Consider the following 24,554-nt stretch of genomic DNA (forward strand, 5'->3'; position numbering starts at 1 on the left):
GCCTTTGAAGTGCCTAGGTTTGAATCCTTGCTCAACCACTTAATTGTGTTTCTTTGGGCAAGGTACTTAACCTCTATAATTGGATTTCCACAGCTATAAAGCAAGGATAGTAATAGTGTCATAGAGGTTTTTGAGGATTAGATGAAATAATGAGTGTGTTTAATTAATTAGCAAATGGTAATGATAATTGTTATACTTAATAACTTATAATTATTATAACTTATAGTAGTATGTAATGAACCAAGTAGTTGTTTTTAAGCTCAAATTAGGAATGAAATTCTCTGGTTTACTCAAAAACAAGTAAATATTAGAAGTGTTGTTATTGTTGTTATTATCATCACTTGGGCCACAGGATCAACTCTTTCCCTTGCCTTTTTTCTTAGGACAAACTTTAAGATATCTGTAAACAGCTTTCACTTTTGCCACCCCTGCCCAGTCTTATGTTTTTTCTAGGTTAGAAATCTTAGTCATTTGATCAGGACAAAGCTTTAATTCTAATTCCTGCTAGTGGACGTTTGTTGCTTTTACTACTCAACATCCATTCACCCTTAACTCCCTTACCTTGGTAACATAAGTGTTGATTTTCCCTTAGGGAACCATCCCCTCCTCCAGTGGTTACCTTGTGGTTGTGTGTCTGTTACCAGGGGGATCAATAGTGATTGGTTTAGGGAAGGGCATATGACTTTAGCCAAGCCAGTCAGCTTGAGTCAGAGCTGGTCCTCTTATCATTGTCCAAGTCTTGAATGTTGGAAGGTGTTAGTTGGAGCTGCTGTTTGTTCTTGGTGATGGTGTTGTTTAGTCGCTAAATCATGTCCTACTCTTATCAACCCCGTGTAGCCTGCCAGGCTCCTATGTCCATGGGATTTCCCAGGCAAGAATACTGGAGTGGGTTGCCATTTCTTTCTCCAAGGGATCTTCCTGACTAGGGATTGAACCCGTGTCTCCTGCATTGTCTGAACCACCAGGGAGGTCCTGAGCTGCTGTAGTCATTCACAATAGAAGGACCCTTTCTGAGGATAGAATCAGAATAGAGGAAGTGAAACCTACAGGTGGAGAGAGAAAAACACCAGGTTTACCTATCATTGTTTAAAATGTGCCTACAAGTAATCCTGTAAAGGAGTCTATAAGTTCTCTTTTGCATAAACCAGTTTGTTGTTGTTCAGTCGCGCAGTGGTGTCCGACTCTTTGCGACCCCATAGACTGCAGCACACCAGGCTTCCTTGTCCCTCACCTCTCCTGGAGTTTGCTCAAACTCATGTCCATTGAATCGGTGATGCCATCCAACTATCTCATCCTCTGTCGTCCCCTTTTCCTCCTGCCTTCAGTCTTTCTCAGCATCAAGGTCTTTTCCAATGGTTGGCTCTGCCCATTAGGTGGCCAGAGTATTGGAGCCTCAGCTTTACATCAGTCCTTCCAATGAATATTAAGGATTGATTTCCTTTAGGATTGACTGATTTGATTTTCTTGCTGTCTGAGGGACTCTTTGTCTTCTCCAGCACCACAGTTCAAAGACATCAGTTCTTTGGCGCTCAGCCTTTTTTATTGTCCAGCTCTGACATCTGAACATAACTACTGAAAAAACCATAGCTTTGACTATACGGACCTTTGTAGGCAAAGTAATGTCTCTGCTTTTTAATATGCTGTTTAGGTTTGTCATTGCTCTTTTTCCAACAAGCAAGCGTCTTTTAATTTCATGGCTGCAGTCACCGTCCACAGTGATTTTGGAGCCCAAGAAAATAAAATCTTTCACTGTTTCCATCGTTACCCCATCTATTTGCCATGAAGTGATGGGACCAGATGCCAGGATCTTCGTTTTTTGAATGTTGAGTTTTAAGCCAGCTTTTTCACTCATCTCTTTCACCATCATCAAGAGGCTCTTTAGTTCCTCTTCTTTTTCTGCCATAAAGGTGGTGTCATCTGCATATCTGAGGTTATTGATATTTCTCCCAGCAGTCTTGATTCCAGCTTGTGCTTCATCCAGGCCAGCATTTTGCATGATGTACTCTGAATATAAGTTAAATAAGCAGAGTGACAATATACAGCCTTGATGTACTCCTTTCCCGATGTGGAACCAATCCGTTCTTCCATGTCCAGTTCTTACTGTTGCTTCCAGACCTGCATACAGATTTCTCAGGAGGTAGATAAGGTAGTCTGGTATTCCCATCTCTTGAAGAATTTTTCACAGTTTGTTGTGATCCACACAGTCAGAGGCTTTAGTGTAGTCAATGAAACAGAAACAGATGTTTTTCTGAAATTCTTTTAACTTTTTCTATGATCCAGTAGATGTTGACAATTTGATCGCTGGTTCCTGTGCCTTTTCTAAATCTAGCTTGAACATCTGGAAGTTCTCGGTTCACATACTGTTGAAACCTAGCTTGAAGGATTTTGAGCATCACTTTCCTTGTATGTGAAATGAGTGCAGTTGTCCTGTAGTTTAAGCATTCTTTGGCACTGCCCTTCTTTGGTATTGGAATGAAAACTGACTTTTTCCAGTCCTGTGGCCATTTCTGAGTTTTCCAAGTTTGCTGATATGTTGAGTACAGCACTTGAACAGCATCATCTTTTAGAATTTGAAATAGCTTAGCTGGAATTCCATCACCTCCACTAGCTTTGTTTGTAGTGATGCTTCCTAAGGTCTACTTGACTTCACACTCCAATATGTTTGACTCAAGATGAAGGATCACACCATGGTGGTTATCTGGGTCATGAATATCTTTTTTGTATAATGTATTCTTTCCACCTCTTCTTAATATCTTCTGCTTCTTTTAGGTCTCTACTGTTTCTGTCCTTTATTGAGCCCATCTTTTCATGAAATAATCCCTGCTGCTGCCTCTGCTAAGTCGCTTCAGTCATGTCCGACTCTGTGCGACCCCATAGACGGCAGCCCACCAGGCTCCCCCATCCCTGGGATTCTCCAGGCAAGAACACTGGAGTGGGTTGCCATTTCCTTCTCCAATGCATGAACGTGGAAAGTGAAAGGGAAGCCGCTCAGTCGTGTCCGACTCTTCATGACCCCGTGGACTGCAGCCTACCAGGCTCCTCCGTCCATGGGATTTTCCAGGCAAGAGTACTGGAGTGGGATGCCATTGCCTTCTCTGGAAATAATCCCTGGGTATCTTTTATTTTCTTAAAGAGATCGCTAGTCTTTCCCATTCTATTGTTTTCCTCTATCTCTTTGCACTGATCACTTAGAAAGGCTTTCTTAACTCTCCTTGGTGTTGTCTGGAACTCTGGATTCAGATGAATAAATCTTTCCTTTTCTCCTTTGCCTTTTGCTTCTCTTCTTTTCAGCTATTTGTAAGACCTCCTCAGACAGCCATTTTGCCTTTTTGCATTTCTTTTTCTTGGGGATGGTTTTGATCACTGCCTCCTGTACTACATTATGAACCTCCGTCCCTAGTTCTTCAGGCACTCTTGTCTATGAAATCTAAACCCTTAAATCTATTTTGTCACTTGTACTGTATAATTATAGGGATTTGATTTAGGTCATACCTGAATGGTCTAGTGGTTTTCCCTACTTCCTTCAATTTAAGTCTGAATTTTGCAATAAGGAGTTCATGATCTGAGCCATAGTCAGCTCCAAGTCTTTGTTTTTTTTACTGTATAGAATTTCTCCATCTTCGTCAACAAAGAATATAATCAGTCTGATTTCAATATTGACCGTCTGTTATGTTTATGGTTATGTCTATGTGTAGAGTCGTCTCTTGTGTTGTTAGAAGAAGGTGTTTGCTATGACCAGTGCATTTTCTTGGCAAAACTCTGATAACCTTTGTCCTGCTTCAGTTTATACTCCAAGGCCAAGCTTGCCTGTTACTCCAGGTATCTCTTGACTTCCTACTTTTGCATTCCAGTCCCCTTTGATGAAAAGGACATCTTTTTTGGGTGTTAGTTCTAGAAGGTCTTGTAGGTCTTCATAGAACCATTCAACTACAGCTTCTTCAGCATACTGTTTTTTAAAAGGTGATAAATTTGGAGAGAAATGGCAGGTCAAGGGAAAAAGGGTTTGGGCTTCTAGGAGTGATAAATTGAGGGAATGTACATACATGTATGGGGGAAATTAATGGAAGATAAGGACTATTTTAGTAAGGTTTGTTTGTACAGAGCCATCTGACAGGGACTTTTCTGTCTCCAGTGATAATGGTAGTTTTTCCTCCTCCTGAAGTGGGAGAAGGGAAGGGGAAGACCTTTGCAATGGGAACTTATTTTCTGCTTTTAGAAATGTAGGGGGAGGGCAGGGAGCTTTTTTGGTGTTTCCTTCTTAATTGCCAAAGTGGCATATTTTGATGCCCTACATGCTTAAGGCATCTGTCTGGATTTCTCCTAATTTCAGATGATTAAAGTGTTAATTCTTTGATTACCTTTCGAAAATGAAGTTTAGGAGATGGACAGGAGAAGCTGGCTGAATTGCTTTTTCAGCCTTAGTCTTGGTAATAGCTAGGGCAACCTCTTTTTGCCCTAGCTAAAAGACCTAAAATTTCCCTATCCTTGTTCTGATCTCATTTGTAGACCACTATTCTCTTGCCTGGGAAACCCCATGGACGGAGGAGCCTGGTGGGCTGCAGCCCATGGGGTCGCGAAGAGTCGGACACGACTGAGCGACTTCACTTTCACTTATCACTTTCATGCACTGGAGGAGGAAATGGCAACCCACTCCAGTATTCTTGCCTGGAGAATCCCAGGGACGGAGGAGCCTGGTGGGCTGCCGTCTGTGGGGTCGCACAGAGTCGGACACGACTGACACGACTTAGCAGCAGCAGCAGCAGCATTCCTTCATACTGAATCCCAACTCTTCTCTGTTTGCGTCGTTACTCTTAAGATTCCTAAATGAGTCATCTTTTTGTCAAATAACATTTGAAATTTTTTTAAAAAATAAAACTACATATATCCATATTCTCTCCTTTTAAGGTCCTTTTCTCCATTTCTTGAAGTGACTAATTCCAGAATAAAAATTCAGATAAAAATTAGAGTGTTTCAGAAATCGGATGAGATTTGATGAAATATTTTTTCGAGTTTCTGTGATCCCTCAATATTTTGTCCGCAGTATTTTAGCTGCTACTGGTCAGATGTTTTCAGTTGTGTGTTTTGTTTGGTTGGAATGTACACTTTTCAAGAATAAGTCTGGTTTTTAACAGTAACAACTAGACTGATTCTGAAAAAGATAGATGTTTAGCTTTCTAACAAAGTCATAAAAGGAGGAAATACTAATTTAAGATGTTGTCTGCTTAATGTTTTTAAATAAAATTATAGTAAGTTTATTTATAAAATTTCTTATGTAAGTACCTGAATTTATGAAACCAAATTTTTGTGGGTCTCTCAATTATATACAGGTTTATTGCTTATGATTTAAGGTTTCTGTGTGACTTGTCTTAGAATGCCAAATTAGACATAATAATTCTCTGCTTTTCTAATCATGTTAAAATTAATTTCCATGATAGAATCAATAGGTGATGGATGTTAAGCTGAGTTTTAAACATGATTCTTCTTCCTCAAAAGACTGTATGGTTCTAAGAAAATAAACAGTAGATTAATTTTCTAGTATCTTCTTGAAATAGTTGAAAATTCTTGAGAGATCATGAAACAAGGGTTGGAAATACTAGATTGTTATTCATAGTTAAGAATCCACTTTGACTGCTTAAAGCTCTGTTTGTTCATTTGGGATTAGAATTCTAAAATTACAGACCTCCATTTCAGTATGCCGTTAATGACAAAGACTAAAGAACTATGTGTAAAATGAAATAGAACATAAACCAAAGCTTTGAAGTCAGTGAAATGATGTGAATGCTTGATTTTGGGGGGAAATTTGTGAGAGAAGAAAAGTGACAAATCAAATTTAGCAGTGTTGATAAATCATAGGTGTGTGTTATATGTGTATGACGGTTTAGCATTTTTTATGTTAATAAGTGTTTTAACTAGTTTATAAATGCTTTATTTTTTTAAAGATGAAAGTATCACAGGATAGATTTGGCTGCCACATTCCAGAATGTTTATTTAGCTTTATAAAAGCTAAACTTTTGTGAGGAATACTACTGTAGTGAAGATTGTGTATGACAAAGTGATTTCTAAATGTGCAAATGATAGCTTATAAATTGCAGTGTAATAATGAAATTGTGATCTGTTCTTATAGTTCTTTAAAATGAGATTTAAACGTGGTTAAGACTTATTCAGCGATTTATGTGTGCCTGGCTCTGAGCTATGTGCTTTGTGTTTATTATTTCATTTAATCTTCATCATAACTCTGTGAAATAAATACATATATGCGTATATATTCATATATACATAAATTTGTGTGTGTGTAGGCAGGGTACAGAGATTACTAACTTAGCCAAGGTCATAAAGCTAATAAGTGGTTGAGTCAGAGTTTGAACCTGTTGTTCTCCACCGAGTTTTACTATTTCATAATTAGTAAATATTTAAAGTATACAGTAAAGTATAAAAAGCTGAATTTAACCATAGAGATTGTTCAGTTGAACTGAGAGCTGAGACCCAGAATCGTGAGGTGACTAGACTGAAGGTTGTGGTAGTGTTGGGGCTATAACTTGGTTCTTCTGGCTTCTAGCCTAGTCCTCTTTTTATGTGTAGATCTACAGCTGTGGTTTGTGGAATGGCTTAATTTTTCCTTTTTCAGAGAGTATGTAGGACTAAATTCATTACCTTTATTATTTAACAGTGACATCACATCAGGTGATATTTATCAGTGGCTAAAAGTAAAATTTTCAAACAGTTAAAAATTTAAACCTCACATTTCTTTTGACTTAAAATTTTTGTAGGAAAAATCCTTAAGATACAGTTTAATTTTAGATATATAAAATCTGAAATGAAAATTAACAAAACAGGAATTATAATTATTTATGCAAGCAGTCTCCAAAAGACAGTGATATAATCTAAAAAGTCTTATAAGTCATTTACTTGAAATTCATTTGGAAATAAGTGTATTAAACATGGTCATGAAATTTCTACCTCAGTCAGTAGCTGAAGTGTAGTGTATTCTCTTTTTCTAGCTGTTTTGGAGCCAAGTCTGAGCTGTAGAAGCTGTAGGAGCTTTGAGATTTCCACTGCGTATCTTTGTTGGATATTTCATTTCAGTGGTAGATAATTTAGCCTTCATAGAATTCTCTGGCTTACCACCAAAATTGTGAAGTAGTGACTTAAGAGATTTTTACTTTGATAGTTTGGCCTGCTCCAGAGGCTGACATGCCTAAGGAATCCATGAAAGTGTATATTGATCAGAATGAAATATGGCAGTGACTCTTTAGACTAGCGTTGTCCAGTAGAAATGTTCTGTAGCTGCACTTTACAATGCAGTAGCCACCAGCTGTTTGTGGCTTTGATGAGCATTTGCAGTGTGGTTGGTGAAACTGAGGAACTGAATTTTAAATTTTATTTAGTTTTAGTTAAATAGTCACATGTGGCTAGTAGCTACTATATTACACAGTGCAGCTTTTGGCTGAAATTGCAATTCTAATTACCAACTTTTTAGTGTCTTTGCTGGTGTATCATTGGAGATTCCTAAATAGCTACTATGATCCTCAGGCCTTTAAAGTTGATCATCTTAAAGTCATCTTTACAGTCATGCGTGCATACTCTGTCACTCAGTTGTGTCAGACTCTTTGCAGCCCCATGTACTGTAGCCCACCAGGCTCCTCTGTCCATGGTAGTGGATATCTTGTTCACATGGACAGGTCATTTATTAATTGAATATTTGTAAATTGAATACTAATTTTAAAGTTCTGCTAAATGATATTTTTATGATCACTTAACAAAAATGTTATATTTCAGTTTCATAGACTGTGTAATTAAGGCTGTTAAAGAATATTCTGTATTCTTGATACTAGTAGGTCCTTAATGCTGAGCAAGGATTGTATGTATCTACCTATACATACCACTGATGTTAGTAGTATAGGGGCAGGCTACAACTATTCAAATAACTGAGTTAAAGAATAACCTCAGAACTTGGTGAATGTAGTTCATATTAAAATTTACTGAATTTAGTTCACATTTAATATTATATAAATATTCACTAGAGTCTCTTGTTCTTGCATTTTAAGCATTTAATAGCATTAGCTTCTGAAATTAAAATAATAATTTTATTTGTGCAGTCTAATTCAATCCAAATAACTTGAAAATTATTGAATAAAATGCAGGAAAATTTGCTTTAGTCAGCCTGAGAATAAAGAGGAATGTGAAGATTGTATTAGCTGTGTATCTCAGTATTTTAGGTTTCTGTTATCTGATTTTTTTCTTTTTTGCTTTATAACTAAAACATGAGATTTCTGATTTTTTCCTTTTTTGCTTTATAACTAAAACATGAGATTTTAAAAAATATCTGTATATTTTAAAAAAATTTATGCTGTTGTATGTGTGGGAATCCAGAAAACAGATTCTTGTTTTAAATAAGACAGTTCAAATTTTTGAAAATTTATTTTAGCAACATTTGTTTTGAATTTTAGACATAATAGGTTGTGGATTTTTGAAGGCAAGTACTATGACTTATTTATCTTTGTTTTTCCCCTAGAACTTAGCCCCATTACTTTACATGTAGGAAAAAATGACTGTGATTAGTTTGAGTAGTTATTATTTGAATGAAGTAATCTGTGATGAAATACTATATCCAACTAATTTTTTTCCTTTTGAGTTCATTGATTAGAAAACCCAGAAAAACATAAACTAAAATTGATTTATGATTATGTTTTCTTATGGAAACAATTATATTTATATCTGAAATGTGAAGACTCGGTAACAGTTAAAGGTTAATGTCAGCATCTGAATATTCAGATTTACTAAAATAGTATACTATGGGGTGATTATTCATTTCTACAGAAGGATGCTCTTAAAAAACTTTATATATATTGTAATTTCAGACTTGTTCAAATATTAAGGGCTCAATAGAATCACCATTTTACTTAATAAATTTGGGTTCATTCAAGAATGAACCAATTATGTAGAGTGAGTTAAATGTTTATATTAGACTTATCAAGCTTAAACATTAAACTTTTTATAGGAAAAAAAGTTAAATATGTGTGTATTTGATGAAATCCACTTTAATGCTAGTTATCTTTATTTTATAGTAAAGAAAACTGAGGTATAACTTGCTGCCTTGTATGGAGTCACATGGTGAGTTTGAAGATCAAAATTAGATCCAAGAATTTCTGAATCTCAAGTTTCATGTTTCAATATTTGGCTTTACTTAAAGTGACTCATAAAATTGACTAATATCATGTATCAGTACTTAGATAACAATTTACAGAAAATCAACTCTTCAACTTAATTGATGGCAACCCTTTTCAGCCAAAAAGTAAGTGTTGTTGCTAGGATAGATACTAGTATTCAGTTCAGTTCAGTCGCTCAGTCGTGACCGACTCTTTGCGACCCCATGGACTGCAGTACGCAAGGCTTCCCTGTCCATCACCAACTCCCGGAGCTTGCTCAAACTCATGTCCATTGAGTCGGTGATGCCATCCAACCATCTCATCCTCTGTTGTCCCCTTATCCTCCTGCTTTTTAATATGCTGTCTAGGTTGGTCGTAACTTTTCTTCCAAGACAAGTAAGCGTCTTTTAATTTCATGGCTGCAGTCACCATCTGCAGTGATTTTGGAGCCCAAGAAAATAAAGTCTGTCACTGTTTCCATTGTTTGCGCAATCTGTTTGCCATGAAGTGATGGGACCAGATCACCTGACCGATTGCCAGGATCTTTTTTTTAATACTGAGTTTTAAGCTAGCTTTTTTACTCTCCTCTTTCACTTTCATCAAGAGGCTCTTTAGTTCTTTCTGCCATAAGGGTAGTGTCATCTACATATCTGTCATCTACATATCAGATTTTTCTCCTGGCAATTTTGATTCCAGCTGTGCTTCAGCCTGGCATTTCACATGATGTACTCTGCATGTAAGTTAAATAAGAAGGGAGACAATATACAGCCTTGACGTACTCCTTTCCCAGTTTAGAACCAGTCTGTTGTTCCATGTCCGGTTCTAACTGTTGCTTCCTGACCTGCATACAGATTTCTCAGGAGGCAGGTAAGGTGGCCTGGTATGCCCTTCTCTTGAAGAATTTTCCACAGTTTGTTTCGATCCACACAGTCAAAGTCTTTAGTGTAGTCAGTGAAGTAGACGTACGTATTTTTCTGGAATTCTCTTGCTTTTTTTGATGATCCAGTGGATGTTGGCAATTTGATCTCTGGTTCTTCTGCCTTTTCTAAATCCAGCTTGAACATCTGGAATTTCTTAGTTTATGTACTGTTGAAGCCTAGCTTGGAGAATTTTGAGCATTACTTTGCTAGCGTGTGAGATGAGTGCAATTGTGTGGTAGTTTGAACATTCTTTGGCATTGCCTTTCTTTGGGATGGGAATGAAAACTGACCTTTCCAGTCCTGTGGCATTGCTGAGTTTTCCAAATTTGTTGGCATATTGAGTGCAGCACTTTAACAGCATCATATTAGGATTTGAAATAGCTCAGCTGGAATTCCATCACCTCCACTAGCTTTGTTTGTAGTGATGCTTTCTAAGGCCCACTTGACTTTGTACTCTAGGATATCTGGCTCTAGGTGAGTGATCTCACCATCGTGGTTATCTGGGTCATTAAGACCTTTTGGTTGTATGGTTCTTCTGTGTGTTCTTGCCGCCTCTTAGTATCTTCTGCTTCTGTTAGGTCCATACCATTTCTGTCTTTTATTGTTTCCATCTTTGCATGAAATATTCCCTTGGTATCTCTAATTTTCTTGAAGAGATCTCTAGTCTTTCCCATTCTATTGTTTTCCTTTATTTCTTTACATTGATCACTTAGGAAGGCTTTCTTATGTTTGTTTTATGCATACACAAAAACTAATTATTTCTAAAAATATTATAAAGCTGTCATGTATCTTCAAAAATTATTTCTCTACAATATATCCTGAATATATTGACAATGGCAGTGCCATGCTAAAGAGTGAGGTGGAAGACCTTTGTCTTCTGCATGAGTTTGATAAGTCTACCATAGCAAAGTGTTATAGAGTAGATGACTTAATAGAAACTTATTTTCTCATAATTCTGGAGGCTAGACATCTAAGATCTAGGTATTTTTGAGAGACTTGAAGGAAGGATATATTTCAGGCCTCTCTCCTTGGCTTATAGATGGTCATCTGCTTCCTATATCTTCAAATGGTCTTACCTGTGTACATGTATATGTGTCCTGATCTGCCCTTCTCTTATGGACAATGATCATAATGTATTAGCGCCCACTCTCATAATCTCACTTTAACTTACTTCTTTAAAGATTCTGCCTCCAAATATATATGCATTGTGAGGTACTGATGGTGAGGACTTCAGAATATGAATTTTGGAGAAACACAGTTTAGCTCATAACATATACCAACTGGAAATATGTGATATTTTTAATATTAGTGTACAGTGAATTTCCCTAATCTTTTAAAATTAGGCATTGCTTGACTTCACCTACTTTCCTGGTTTTAGATTATTATATATGTCTGTACTGCCTATCTTATATGTAGAGCAAAATATACTGTCAAGGAGCTCAGTTTGCCTTAAACCTGTAGTAGTATTTTTAATCATTTGAGTTGAAGAATTCTGTATAGCTAATAAAACAGTATAGTTTAGAAAAGAAAGGGATCATTTCATGATACTCATGACATTTGGAAAAATGAGAAGGCCTTATTTATTTATTTTTTTTGGTAGGTGGACTACTAAACATTTAAATAATGTAAGCCCAGGAAATGATTTGTAAGATACATTTATAGAAGGGAAAATTCTTTTAAATTTGTAAAAGAATGGCACCTACTTTAATAAGGTATTTCCTGTGTATGACATCTCCAAAGTACTGTTTCAATTAGTACTATCTTTTAAGACTGTGGTAGAACATTGTCTTAACTTTGAGTCAAAAGAGAAATGGCATTGCTTTATTATAGTAAAAAATGCCCTTTAGAAGTGACAACCTTTAACTCATGATGATATCATTGTCTAAGCCAGAACCTTTGAACCCTGGAGGTTTTTTCCTTTTGAAGTCTCCCCTTGTCCTATACAGACAGACAGACAGACATACATTTTGTTGTTCAGTCACTCAGTCATGTTCAACTCTTTGCAACCCCATGGACTGCAGCATGCCAGGCTTCCCTGTCCTTCATTATCTCCCTGAGTTTGCTCAAACTCACATCCATTGTGTTGATGATGCCATCCAGCCATCTCATCCTCTGTCACCCTCTTCTGCCCTCAATCTTTCCCAGCATCAGGGTCTTTTCCTATGAGTTGGCCCTTGTGTGTGCGTGTATACACACACACACATATATATATATACCCTTTTTATATATTACTTGTACCCATCTCCATTGCTATTACTTTAGTTTAGAACTTTAGTACTGTATCTCTTTTCTTCCCTCCTCTGATACTCTTACTGTTCCCCTTCATACTTTAAATTAATGTATACACATGGTTTTAAATAAAGCAAACAACTTAAAAAGACTATGTAGTTTAGCCTCAGTTTCTTAAAAAGTGCTTGTGTGCATATATATTTGTGCTGTCTGTTGCGTAGTCAATTTTAACCATTTTCTGGTGCTATTCTGTCATGAGGATTTTTGCTTTTTACAGTTATCCCTTCCTTCCCTCTAAGTGTCTCCCAATATAACTATCTCAATTTTTGGTTAAATCTGTATTTGATATTTTCATTATGATGACTGTATAAACACTATTTACTGACAAGCATGGTAGTATGCTATTAATATGCTATTATATATAGAATAGCATGTGAGGGGATACAGTTTTTACTTGTTTGTGTACCCAGCAATTAATATGTTTCATGTTTTTTAATTTGCTAACTTTTATTAATGTCTATAGCTAAATCTTCTCACACACTCAAGAACCTCTCAGTTCAATTTTCTACATGTTAAAATCTGTCAGGTAGTCTAAAAATTTATATTTTAATCATCTTTTCTTTGGCCTCCTAGAGACGTTCCTCCTGAAGGTACTGTTCTCAGGAGTTAGTCTAGACTGGCTGTTCTTTAGGCCTACTGAACTTCTGTTGTCCTGGAACTTTGTACTGTTTTGAATGCCATGTTTTCTACATCCTGTGTCTTCCTCTTTCTTGACTGAGTCTCTTGTTTTGGTGGATTCTATAGTAGCTTCAGGAGAAAGAGTGTCTGGGAAGAAAATTTTGTGTGATGTTGCTGGTCCTTACTCTTATACTTAAATGAAAAGTTTGGATTTTCTAAATTGAAATATAATTTTGGTAAGAATTTTAAAAGAATTGTTTTACTGTGTTCTAGTTTCTGTTCTTATTACTCTTAATCTTTTGTATATGACCTGTTTCTGTTTCCTAACTCTCAACTCCTGAAGATATTCTCTTTATCTTTTTTGTTCTGAAATTTGGTAATGATATGTCCTGGCATAACTTTTTTCTTGATTGTTGTTTTGAGCATTAGTGGGATCTTTCAGCTCAGAGATTATTGTCTTCTGATCTTGGAAATTTTCTTGCATTGTTTCTTTGATAACTTATCCCCTGCTTCCTCTCTATTCTTTTTCTGTAAATTTAAGTGTTGTACCTTTAAATTGATTTTCTAATAACCTTGTATTCTCTGTTTTGTTTATGTGTGTGTGTGTATGTATAAATTTTTTTCTCACTTCTGAGGACTTTTTTTTTTAAGTGAATGAAAAGAATTTGGCTATTGTATTTTAAATCCTATTTTGTTTTCTGATCATTACTTTCTATAACATCCTTTTTTGTCTCATATCTCTTAAGATGCTAACTATATTTTCTCTAATATTTGTCTTGCTTTTTGTATTACCTCTTTTCCTAAGGGTTCTTTCTCTGTTTTATTGATTTTGGTCTGAAAGACAAGAGGTTTTCCTAAAATTTCTGGTGCATATTGGCTGTATATTTAACACTGAGGCACTAAAATGCTCCTGTGCTTGGTCAGAACTTCTAGGACAGTGATATTTTACTGTATGTTCTTTGGTCTGTTTCTTCAGGCAAGAAATGTGTAATTTTCCCTGATTGGAATAAGTCTCACTTTGTTCTTTTATTTTAGTCTAGCATCTCATCCCTTCTTTGCTATGTACCTGGCATACCTGAATTGGGTTCAGTTTTTCTGTTCTCTCTCCCATCTGTTGCCTCTTATTCTTAGTTTGTCTCTCATTTGTTAGTACATTTCTTTTCCCAGATAATGGTTCAGTGCAATCTTTTTCATAGATATAATCATATTCCAGGTATATGACTGAAACTGACTTTGTTCCCAGATTTTCTGTCCACTGTAAATAACTACTATCAACCATTATCTATCAGTCATCTCTTTATCTAAATTTTACTAGTTTAAATCTTAGTGAACTCTGAGTTTCTCACTGTTGCTGCCATGTACTAACTTTGAATATCAACTCAAAAATTGCTATTAGGATTATTGAAGTAGATCTTAAATCTCCTACTATGTATTACAAAAATGTATTTATTTTTCTTTTTGAAAATACGGTTTGCTTCTCTTCTTTTGAAAATTAGATAATTCAAAAATGGCAGAGCTCTTTATGGAGTGTGAAGAAGAAGAGTTGGAACCATGGCAGAAGAAAGTAAAAGAGGTTGATGATGATGATGATGATGAACCGATCTTTGTTGGAGAGATATCAAGTTCAAAACCAGCAATTTCAAGTGAGCATTTACTTTCAGTAAACCCCAGTTTTGTAAGATACCATTTCTAATAGAAAAACTTGTGAACTCTCTTATATGCATTTAGTTAAGTCCTTGTTCCTTGGTAAGGAGTTAAGGATGAAAGATTGGGTGGGAAATTAGTAAGAATTTCAGAATTAGAGTTTTAAAATTGGGAACTTGAGGAAGGAGCTAAGAAGTTAAAATATCAGATGTGAGAAAAATAAATGGACTAAGATAAGCTGGTGACATTGGAAGTCTTTTCATAATAGAAATCATAATTTTTAGTGGAGCCAAGTAACCTGTTTATCTTTTTGTTCATTTTCTTTTTTTTTTTCCCCCTCACTTAAAACCCAGAAACAGAAGAGTTTAGAATGCTTTGCTTAAAATGTTAGAATACACTAAATATGTTTGGGTTAGTCTTAGATAGGGGTTCTCACATGCAAGCAGCTGCCTCATTGCAGTGACATTTATAGTAGCTACAAAACGTATAGGCAGTGAATGATTTCAGTTAAGAGTCATTGGATTTGACATTGTTATAATGTTAAAGACAAATGGCTCTTGTTAAAACATCTACCCAAAAATGTATGAAAGTACAGAGAAATAATGTACACATTTCAGGGGAGAAAGAGAAAATAGATCCCTTTCCATTGCATTTACATGTTTTCTGTTTGCTTAAGTCAGGAGAATTTACCAAAACTCATAACCAGCAAACTAGTGTTTTTTGTTTTTTTTTACCAAAATCAGTGCTTAAAAGTATAACAAAGAGACTGCTTTTAAATTTTCTGAAAGCCTGATTCTTTCTTCTATTGCCTCTAAGCTTGGAATCGCACTTTGTTTTTTCAGTTTTATCAGAGGGAGAATAGCTAACTGATGGAATTCTGAATAGCATTTTTTGTGGAAGACTGATAATCACTTGAAGAGGTTCTGAATGGAGTGCTACTTTGATTGTAAATTGAACTAGGCGTGGTGGCATGCTTGTTGCTGATAGTGGAACTTAATTGTATATTCTCTTAATTACTGTTTCTAGTCGCTATGATTATTTTATACGGGAATATTACCATATTGCAAAATCATTACTCAAGTTGTCTTACTGAAAACAAGACAATTAAGATTTAAATTGAATTTATACTGATTTTTATATTCAAATAGGAAAATGTATGTTAATTTTAAAATAATTGTCAGGAGACTGACCCCAGTAGAATTTCTTTTCTGAACTCTTAAAGATGCAGAATTTAAATGATTGTATTGTTGCTTTTGTATAAGCCATAAAATACTTTAACATATGGAGTATGAGCTAAATATTTATATATGTTGCCAGAAAGGAAGGTAAAAACTTTTTTATTGTAGAATACAAACACCAAAACGTACTTTAGCAATAGTCCTTTGAAGGTTTGAATAAATACTTAATCTTGAGTTTATGCATGAAAGTGATGTCAAGTTGTTTGAGCAAATTGTTCTCCTTTAAGACATCTGTAATACTTAGGTATAGAGCACTGCATTGCCATTTTCAGAAAACAGTCCTATTTTATATGGCCCTTTACACTATAGAATTATTTTATGGAGGCTTGTTCCTTTCTATTATGAGGGGAAATGAGGAAATTGTTTTATGAGGTCTGATGTTGGTCCTTTTACCTTTTTCTAACCAATAATTTTAGGCAAATCCTTACTCTTCTAAATTTTAGTTTGGTTATAGAAAAACCTATAAATTATTGAGTTCACATGCATGCATGCAATTAGAAACTTTAAACTGATCCTGAAAGTCATATTAGGCCCTGACTGACTTCTGGTATAGTGATATATATGAAGCCCGTTAAGTTGCAAGATATTCTGGTAAACCATATGTTCACTTTAGTCTGCATTCTCTAATAGTTTCCCTTTCAGGACTTGAGTAATGGTGGAGATAATCCAATGAGGTCCCTTATAATGATACTTCAGGGCTTATAAAGGTGTAAATTGGATATGGATGTTGGACAGGATTTGATTTTCAGTAAATAGGAACTTGAGTGCATGTAGGTACAGCCCTTTCATCTCTCAAAGCAAGATATATACTTCAATTTTAGTTGTATATGAATATATTTTTGGAATATTTTTGCCAATTACATGAACTATTTCTTTGCCATGCAGAAAGTTTGACTTATAGGTAGTCATACTTAATCTTTAAGTTCTGGGTTTGGATTTTGAATTACAATTAGAAATATTATTCTTATTCTATAAGAATTAAGATACTATTTTTAGTAGATAAAGATATGTATGCTTAAAATTAACTGTATTCATAAAGTAGTGTTAACCTGTATACTCCTTCCAGGAATCTTTTCAGTTGTTTTCAGCATATGATTTCTATTTCTATATATATATATATCATTCAAACAATGAGTTTTAAAATAATGTAATCTTTTATAGATATTTTGAATAGAGTAAACCCCAGCTCATATTCAAGGGGAATAAAGAATGGTGCACTCTGCCGAGGTACAGTAGTATTTTACTGTTTTTATTTTAAAGTGAAGTATTTTGACATCATTGATTATATAGAAATATATTCAATGTGTTGTGTAATTTTAAAATACAGGTATTACTCCTGCATTCAAGCCTACAAGTCAACATTACATGAACCCAACATCAAATCCAGTGGCTGCCTCGCCAGTAAATTTTCATCCTGAATCTAGATCTTCAGATAGTTCTGTTATTGTTCAGCCTTTGTCTAAACCTGTAAGTGTTTCTGAAACTACACAGTCAGCTCAGGGATATATTGGGTATTATTAATCTGTGTCAACAATGCATAGTGAAAATTCTGTATTGCCATGAGTAATCATCCAGTGGAATCATAATCAGCACCAGAAAATGTCAACATCTTTATGATAGTTTAACCAGTACCCAAATAATAATTGTAGGAGCAAACTACCCAGCCTGTTTTTAAATCTGATAATGTGCTTAAATAGGCTACAGTATTGAAAACTGTGCTATTAAAACATGAATAAAGGCATATTTAGTAATAATGGCAAACTATTTCAGATTGTAAACTGGGCTAAATGTTCTTAGTTCTTAACTGGGAAAATTGCTGAGAGGCTATTGTAGCCTTTTATTCTGAAAACATACCTTCATAGCTGAGTTTAGTTTAACTCTTATAGAAAGTAATAGTTAATATTGAGTTGTTAACATGTGTAAGGTTTTGTGCTACACATGAATTAATCTCTTTAAATTCTTAAATGTTCCTATGAAGTAGACAGTATTATTTTTGTTTTATAGTTGAGGAAACTGAGGCTCACATAGTTTAACTAATTCACTCAAGGTGGCACAGCTGGCAAATGATAGATCTGGGATTTCAATCCATTGCCTTAGTGTAAAAATTTTCAGAGTGTAGTCTTCAGTCCCCTGGGAAAGCCTGAGACTGTTTCATGGGTTTTGGATCAACAGTATTGTCAAAATAACACAAAGGCAGTGTTTGCTTTTGTCACTGTGTTGACACTTGCACTGATGTTGCAGAAGCGATGGTGAGTAAACTGCTGGTGTGTTAAGTGTGAATAGTAGTTTTTGTACTAGTCACCACCGTGTACTCAACAATAAAAATTATTTCAGTCATACTCAGTTACCTTGATGAAATATTAAAATGTCATTAATTTTATGAACTCTCTACCCTTGAATATATGTCTTTTAAAATGTTTCACGTATGAAATGGGTAGTATGTATAATATACTTCTATGTCTGAGATATGATGATTAGCTTGGGAAAAAGTACTAGTGTGATTTAATGTTGAGCTAAATTAACCAGAAGACCATCTTTACTTGAAAGGGTAACTGAAACCATGGTGTATATTACTATTAACTTAGTGGTTTAAAACCACATACTTCTATTATGTCACATATTTTGTGAGTTAGGAGTCATGTCATGTCTTAGCTGGATCTTCTGCTTCAGGGTTCCTCAAGGCTTCATTCAAGATGTGAAGCTCAACTGAGGAAGTGTCTGTTTCCAAGTTCTTAGGTTATTGGTAGCATTCAGTTCCTTAAGGGTTGTTATATTGAGGGTCTCAATATTTTACTGGCTTTTGGTTGGCTTCTTGCCAGGTTGAGTTTTCCCAACATGGCTCTTACTTCTTCAGAGCCCACAAGGAAGAAAGAATGCTTAGCAGGGTGGCATTATAGCCTTATGTAATGCAATCACATAGGAAAAATCATGTGTATCCTGTCACTTTTGCTCGACTCTGTCAGAAGCAAGTCAAATGACTTGCCTTCACTCAAAGAGAGGGAATCACACAGGACATGAATTCCAGGGAGTGAGGATCACGGTGGCTACTTTAAAGAGTCTGTCTGCCACACACAGTGAGTTCTTCACTTTTTGTTGTTTGGTAGACAGTTCCTCAAAATTGAATAAAGTACACTTGTCACCTAAAGGAAAACAACTGATAGTATTTCTTGCCACTGATGAAATTTGAGCTATCAAGTAAAAATTAGAATTATGAACAACTTGTATCAGTCATCACGATCTTAACAGCTTCCCAGTACATCAAGTCTTTTCTTATGGTTGGTAGTATTAATAAATATGATTTTTTTATATTGTGTAATGAACTCTGTCAACATTTGAAAGATTGTATAATTCAAAGAAATCAGTATTTTCTAAATAATATATGGTGTAATAAAATCATGCATGGATAAGATTCATTCAAAGTGCAAGATGATACATTTTAATGTAACAGTTCAAAAAGCTCAGTAATAGGGAGTCAGATTCCACTTTGCAGCAAACCTTTAAGAAAATATCGACTATTGAGTTTTGGTATTGTATCAAAGAAATATATCCACATTTATTGTAATTTGCTATTAAAATACTCCCTTTTTTAGCTATTAATATTTATGAAACCAGAGTATCTTGATTCTTTAACCAAAGCCTTTTAACAGAATGAAAGCAGAAGCAGTTATGAGAGTATAGCTGTTTTTTTATTAATCTAGACATTAAGGATATTTGCAGAGATATAAAACAGTGCCACTGATTTTTTTGTGTTTGCTAGATAGCCATTTTTTTAAAAAATGTTATTCATGTTAATTTGTAATGGGTTTATTATTGTTATTTAAAATGAAAATAATAAATATTTTGAAATTTTCTATTTTAATCTGTAATATGATAAATATCAGTAGATATAACCTAGCTAAATAAAAACTCTTTTGATTTTAAATATTTGAAGGGGTTCTGAAATCAAGGACTTAAGAGTCCTAAAACAAAAAGTTACCCCAAATTTGAAGATTCTTTGCTACTGGACTTGAATTAACTCAGTGATTTTTTTCATGCTGTCATAAGCTCTTTGACATTGGCCTTACAGAATTAGTAAATTTTCCCTAAAATATTTGTTATTTTTACAATAAGTGAAACAACTACTGAAGCACCTATAGATTTTATTACAAATATTCAATTTCAAAAACAGAATTGAATCTAAATATTTTTACTACGAACAATCCATTTTTTCTGTATTTCGTATCATTTTACTATTAGGTAAATTACACATATTTGTTACCACAAAAATTTTATATTTTGAGATGTTTCTTTCATAGAGGACCTACTAAATTTAATTTTATTTTCATGAAAAGGAAAATCTATGCCTAAACAAAGTCAGCTCCCAATTATGTTTTGAAGAGGTCATGTATCATAAAAAGTAAGAAGAGTATCTTTAGGCAAACACCTTCCCCTCCCTGCCTCCAAATCTTTTCTGTAGCATTGTGAAATAATAATACTGATAGGAGCCCAGGACTAGTTGTCTAAAAAACTTAGATTGAAGCAAGAGACTTGAATGATGATTCTGCCTTTTTTAAAACTAAAGCATTGTCAAAACCTCTCTCAGCCTCATTTTCTTCATTTCTAAAATGAGAGATAATTTTACACAGACCACTGACTCTCAATCTTGGATCCTAACATGGCAAGCTACCTAAAATGTAAAGATTTTTTGTTATTAGTAGAATCAAATTAACTTGGTAAGTTTCTCATGCTTATTATAAGCTGTTTGGCATTTGAGGGATAGAAAACCAGAAAAAGAAACTTTATTATTTAATTTAGTTTGATATATAAAAATCTTCACAACATTGGACTCAGGGAGAGAAAAAATAACAGTGAGGAGTGGTATCTTTGGTGTTAAAGTTAGAAACTGGAGCTTTTTCTAGCTGAAAATATTCTACATCTGCAGGCATAGTTTTTGGGTTTTTTCTAATAATTTTATTTACTTTTCACAGTGCTGGGTCTTCATTGCTGCCCTAACTTTTCTCTAGTTGTGGTGAAAGGGGGCTAATTCTCTGCTGGTGTCTCATTGCTGTAGTTTCTCCTGCAGAGCACAGGCTCTGGGGCCTGCAGGCTCCAGTAGTTCTGGCACGGGCTTGGTAGTTGCAGCTCCCAGGCTCTAGAACACAGGCTCAATAGTGCTGGTGCACAGGCACGGTTGCTTCACGACATGTGGAATCTTCACTGATCAGGGATCGAACACATGTCTCCTGCACTGGCAGGCAAATTTTTTACAGTTGAGCCCCCAGGGAAGTCCTATAGGCATAGTTTTTAAATCAGAACACCTCAATTCATGGTTCCCCATCTTCGGGAATTAAAAAAAAAATTTTGTCAATTGGTCCGGGTGGATGTGTGTTAGAAATAATACATTTAAAAAAGCGCTCTATGTGATTCTAATGTGTTAGGGATGACAGAGATATTATATACTCTGGAATGAATTGAGAATCCTATGTAAGGGAACTTTGAATTTTAGAAGCCACTGCTTTAAATATATTGCAGTTTTTCATTTTATGTCATGTTTTCTATATATGTGTAGTTTTACTTTTTCATGTAATATCTTTATACTTCAGTATCTCAAATCTCAGGTAGTGAGGATGTATTGTACTTTAAAAGTCAGTATAATATAGTTTAAGGGCATAGGCTTTGTAATTAAACAGACCCAAGTTCTAATTACAGCTCCATCAATAATAAGTAGGACTGAATTGGGAACCTTGTGTAACCACACCTAACATTAGTTTCAGTTCAGTTCAGTCACTCATGGATTCTTTACAACCCCATGGACTGCAGCACGCCAAGCCTTCCTGTGCATCACTAACTCATGGAGTTTACTCAGACTCATGTCCATTGAGTCAGTAATGCCATCCAACCATCTCATCCTCTGTCGTCCCCTTCTCCTCCCACCTTCAATCTTTCCCAGCATTGGGGTCTTTTCACATGAGTCAGTCCTTTGCATCAGGTGGCCAAAGTATTGGAGTTTCAGCTTCAGCATCAGTCCTTCCAGTGAATATTCAGGACTGATTTCCTTTAGGATGGATTGGTTGGATCTCCTTGCTGTCCAAGGGACACTCAAGAGTCTTCTCCAACACCACAGTTCAAAAGCATCAATTCTTCGGCGCTCAGCTTTCTTGATAGTCCAACTCTCACATCCATACATGACTACTAGAAAAACCATAGCTTTGACTAGACGGACCTTTGTTGACAAAGTAATGTGTCTGCTTTTTAATATGCTGTCTAGGTTCATCATAACTTTTCTTCCACAGAGCAAGAGACTTTTAATTTCATGGCTGCAGTCACCATCTGCAGTGATTTTGGAGCCCTCCAAAATAAAGTCTGTCACTGTTTCCACTGTTTCCCCATCTGTTTGCCATGAAGTAATGGGATCGGATGCCAGGATCTTAGTTTTTGAATGTTGAGTTTTAAGCGAACTTTTTCATTCTCTTTTTTCACTTTCATCAAGAGGCTCTTTAGTTCTTCATTTTCTGCCATAAGGGTGGTGTCATCTGCATATCTGAGGTTATTGATATTTCTCCCGGCAGTCTTGATTCCAGCTTGTGTTTCATCCAGCCCAGCGTTTCTCATGATGTACTCTGCATATAAGTTAAATAAGCAAGGTGACCATATACACCCTGGACATAGTCCTTTCCCGATTTGGAACCAGTCTGTTGTTCCACGTCCAGTTCTAATTGTTGCTTCTTGACCTACATACAGATTTCTCAGGAGGCAAGTCAGGTGGTCTGATATTCCCATCTCTTGAAGAATTTTCCACAGTTTGTAGTGATCCACACAGTCAAAGGCTTTGGCATAGTCAATAAAGCAGAAATAAATGTTTTTCTGGAATTCTCTTGCTTTTTTGATGATCCAGCAGATGTTGGCAATTTGATCTCTGGTTCCTCTGCCTTTTCTAAATCCAGCTAGAACATCTGGAAGTTCATGGTTCATGTACTGTTGAAGCCTGGCTTGGAGAAGTTTGAGCATTACTTTGCTAGCGTAAAGTGAGATGAGTGCAATTGTGTGGCAGTTTGAACACTCTTTGGCATTGCCTTTCTTTGGGATTGGAATGAAAACTGACCTTTTCCAGTCCTGTGGCCATTGCTGAGTTTTCTAAATTTGCTGGCATACTGAGTGTAGCACTTTAACAGCATCATATTTTAGGATTTGAAATAGCTCAACTGGAATTCCGTCACCTCCACTAGCTTTGTTAGTAGTGATGCTTTCTAAGGCCCACTTGACTTTGCATTCCAGGATGTCTGGCTCTAGGTGAGTGATCACACCATCGTGGTTATCTGGGTCATAAAGATCTTTTTTGTATAGTTCTTCTGTATATTCTTGCCACCTCTTCTTAATATCTTCTGCTTCTTTTAGGTCCATACCATTTCTGTCCTTTATTGAGCCATCTTTGCATGAAAAGTTCCCTTGGTATCTCTAATTTTCTTGAAGAGATCTCTAGTCTTTCCTGTTCTATTGTTTTCCTCTGTTTCTTTGCACTGATCACTGAGGAAGGCTTTCCTATCTCTCCTTGCTATTCTTTGGAACTGTATTCAAATGGGTATAATCTTTCCTTTTGTCTTTTGCCTTTTGCTTCTCTTCTTCTCATAGCTACTTGTAAGGCCTCCTCAGGCAACCATTTTGCATTTTTGCATTTCTTTCTCTTGGGGATGGTCTTGATCCCTGTCTCCTGTATAATGTCATGAACTTCCATCCATAGTTCTTTAGGCACTCTGTCTATCAGATCTAATACCTTGAATCTATTTGTCACTTCCACTGTATAATCGTAAGGAATTTCATTTAGGTCATCCCTGAATGGTCTAGTGGTTTTCCCTACTTTCTTCAATTTAAGCCTGAATTTGGCAATAAGTAATTCATGATCTGAGCCACAGTCAGCTCCTGATCTTGTTTTTACTGACTATAGAGCTTCTCCATCTTTGGCTGTAAAGAACATAATCAATCTGATTTCAGTATTGACTATCTGGTGATGTCCATGGGTATAGTATTCTCTTGTGGTGTTGGAAGAAGGTGTTTGCTATGACCAGTGCGTTCTCCTGGCAAAACTCTTGTAAGCCTTTGCCCTGCTACTGTCTTGCAGTACATTCTGAACTCCAGGGCCAAATTTGCCTGTTACTCCAGGTATTTCTTGACTTCCTACTTTTGCATTCCAGTCCTCTGTTATGAACAGGACATCTTTTTTGGGTGTTAGTTCTAGGACGTCTTATAGGTCTTCATAGAACCATTCAACTTCAGCTTCTTCAGCATTAGTGGTCAGGTCGGAGACTTGGATTACGGTGACATTGAATAGTTTGCCTTGGAAACAGAGAGATCATTCTGTCGTTTTTGAGATTGCATCCAAATACTGCATTTTGGACTCTTTTATTGATGATGATGGCTACTCCATTTCTTCTAAGGGATTCATGCCCACAGTAGTAGATATAATGGTCATCTGAGTTAAATTCACCCATTCCAGTCCATTTTAGTTCCTGATTGCTAAAATGTCTATGTTCACTCTTGCCATCTCCTGTTTGACCACTTCCAATTTGCCTTGATTCATGGACCTAACATTCCAGGTTCCTGTGCAATATTGCTCTTTACAGCATGGAACTTTACTTCCATCACCAGTCATATCCACAGCTAGGTGTTGTTTTTGCTCTGGCTCCGTCTCTTCATTCTTTCTGGTGTTATTTCTCCACTGATCT

General features: G+C 35.7%; 1 protein-coding gene across 50 annotated transcripts in view; it reads left to right on the plus strand.

Annotated features, from left to right (window-relative positions):
- ZNF280D (zinc finger protein 280D) overlaps window positions 1-24,554 on the plus strand; it is a 329,643-nt gene that overhangs the window by 190,569 nt on the left and 114,520 nt on the right. For 30 of the 50 annotated variants that reach the window (XR_014059467.1, XR_014059463.1, XR_014059471.1 and 27 more), the window contains 4 exons: window positions 9,066-9,111; window positions 14,470-14,616; window positions 17,017-17,082; window positions 17,183-17,322. Coding sequence is in view for 30 of the 50 variants with exons in the window: in XM_081510185.1 (XP_081366311.1) it covers window positions 9,099-9,111; window positions 14,470-14,616; window positions 17,017-17,082; window positions 17,183-17,322 (366 nt within the window). In the remaining 20 variants the exon portion in view is untranslated. The remainder of the gene's footprint in view (window positions 1-9,065; window positions 9,112-14,469; window positions 14,617-17,016; window positions 17,083-17,182; window positions 17,323-24,554) is intronic. The other 20 variants (XR_014059466.1, XR_014059469.1, XR_014059465.1 and 17 more) reach the window with 1 other exon arrangement.

Source organism: Giraffa tippelskirchi, chromosome 7 (assembly GCF_054371585.1).
Source record: "Giraffa tippelskirchi isolate mGirTip1 chromosome 7, T2T-mGirTip1v1.2.pri, whole genome shotgun sequence".
Classification (NCBI taxonomy): Eukaryota; Metazoa; Chordata; class Mammalia; order Artiodactyla; family Giraffidae; genus Giraffa; species Giraffa tippelskirchi.